The sequence below is a fragment of the Alosa sapidissima genome, chromosome 6 (genome assembly GCF_018492685.1).
Source record: "Alosa sapidissima isolate fAloSap1 chromosome 6, fAloSap1.pri, whole genome shotgun sequence".
In the NCBI taxonomy this organism is placed as follows: domain Eukaryota; kingdom Metazoa; phylum Chordata; class Actinopteri; order Clupeiformes; family Clupeidae; genus Alosa; species Alosa sapidissima.
The window spans coordinates 34,973,139-34,975,084 of record NC_055962.1 but is presented as its reverse complement, the minus strand read 5'-3'; the positions used below and the strand labels follow the sequence as shown (position 1 = coordinate 34,975,084).

General features: G+C 38.7%; 1 protein-coding gene across 6 annotated transcripts in view; it reads right to left on the bottom strand.

The window, feature by feature from the left end:
* The window catches only part of senp6a (SUMO specific peptidase 6a), a 33,264-nt gene extending 31,318 nt beyond the window's left edge, over positions 1–1,946 (bottom strand). For 2 of the 6 annotated variants that reach the window (XM_042095323.1, XM_042095324.1), the window contains exon 1: positions 1,354–1,718. In XM_042095323.1, coding sequence (XP_041951257.1) covers positions 1,354–1,381 — 28 coding nt within the window. In that variant the 5' untranslated portion in view covers positions 1,382–1,718. Of the gene's footprint in view, positions 1–1,353; positions 1,747–1,837 lie in introns of those variants that run through there. The other 4 variants (XM_042095322.1, XM_042095321.1, XM_042095320.1 and 1 more) reach the window with 4 other exon arrangements.

The window sequence follows — 1,946 nt, the reverse complement described above, 5'->3', positions numbered from 1 at the left end:
GTTAATATGCCTCTTTAAATGTAAGCATAGCTGGTGTTGTTTTAACAAAAATACTTATATGTTCATCTGTGAAAGTGCTTTAAGAGTATTGACTAAAATAAGACATGGTGCATTCCACATATCATGTGTCAGTTTCTTCAATTAATTTTTCCTATCAAGTTGATCAACTTTAGTGGCTAACAAATCAGTAAGAGGTTTGAGGTTGAAAGGTAGGCTGTGTTTTGAAGCTTACTGAATGACGTGCGTGGAAGACATCAAGATCTGTAAATATTTACACTTTAATATGTGAAAAGAAAAAGATTTACAGAAAATGTGCTCTCTTCTTTTGTGCATATTTGAGTTCCAGGCCTATATTAGCTAGCTAAGAAGTGTGTAATGGAGATTCTCCAGTTTACTCGTTTGCTAACAGCAGGCATGCGAATGAATCCAGCAGAGAAATGAGCATTGTTAAACCTTCCCAGTGTCATACACTTGATGTATCACCGTAGATGTGTCTGTTCATGTCAGAGTAGCATTGTCTTATTGAAGCAAATGCCATTTTGTTGGCTACCAAACAACTGAACCCTTCAACATTAGCAGGCCGAGGCCGCTCAACACAGGCAGACAAAACATCAGGATTGCACATTTGTCTGTAACGTTAATCTTGTCCAGTGCCCCTGGGCAATCTATGCATTACAGCCACCGTGTTCATTTAAAAAGCATCTAATGTGAAATCGCGAGTAACATTTATATATTCCCGTGGGCAGTATAACAGAAAACATACACTGTAAAACTGGATTGAGTCTTATTAGTATCGCTGACGTTAGCTAATCCAACGTTAGCTACGTACAATTACTTTAAACTGGCTAGTTAGCTCGCTAGCATCTTCATAGCTACCAAACTTGCAGACACCTCGAGCCGCTGGATTCGCGGAGGGAGGTATGCTAACTAATGTAGTCCAAGAATTAGTATAAGGTAAAGAGGTTGGATTATCATGACATAATAGAAATTCCCATTCGTAATGATCCATTATTGACAAATACGGAATAGAAATTACTGCAACGTGTGGTTCAACAGAAAACATTTCCTATCACAAAATACGAGTGTCTCGAAATGATAGCTGCCTGCTAACAATCAATGGTGAGCTTACAGCCAGCAGGCTACCCGCCGTGCTGCTGCACATAAATGCCTCTGAACCAGTTAGCATGGCAAGCTAGAATCTATCCCTCTAAAGAAATATTTCTACCGTTATAAATATTTTCGTTTCCCATCAATTGTCGTTGAAACTACAAATGTATATACATCTCAAACAAGAGCGATGCGATAGATGGAAGACGACACGAAATGGCTTAAAAGAAAAGCGTAATAGCTTACCTTCAATAAAAATGCTCTTGTGGGCCATGTTTACTCCATGTTGTCATCGACGGAGGATGAGTGCTCCTCAGTTCTCTAGCTACGTTGCCGAATGAGACTTGGCGCCTGCTGCTAGTTGTACACCAGAATGCAGCTCCAGTATTTTTCACTGTCAAGAAAATATGTTTTGTAATCTTCATATATATTTCAGAGATGGATGCATACAGACGTCAGTTAAACCAATATGTCGTTTTATATTGTATTTATGCATTGCACACCAAAATTCAATTTGTTTTAGAAGAGTTTAGCTAACGCTAGTGTGGCGCTGTCCACCCCTGTTGTTTGGTATTTGCTATATCCATCCTGCTGCTAGCTACCTCCTATGTGACCTGCCAAGTTTAGCTGTAACGTCAAATAACGTCAGTATGTTTTCTTCTACACGTTGATTATAAATGTCCTTTAAATTCAAAAATAAGAAATAAACGATAGTTTACAGTAGGCCTACTTGTCATATGTGTCAAAAAAAAGTGTCAAATATCTGATGGAGTGAATAAGTCCTGAAGTGGCAGAAGTTTCAGCCATTAGCAGGCGATGGAACAGGACAAATCAAAAGA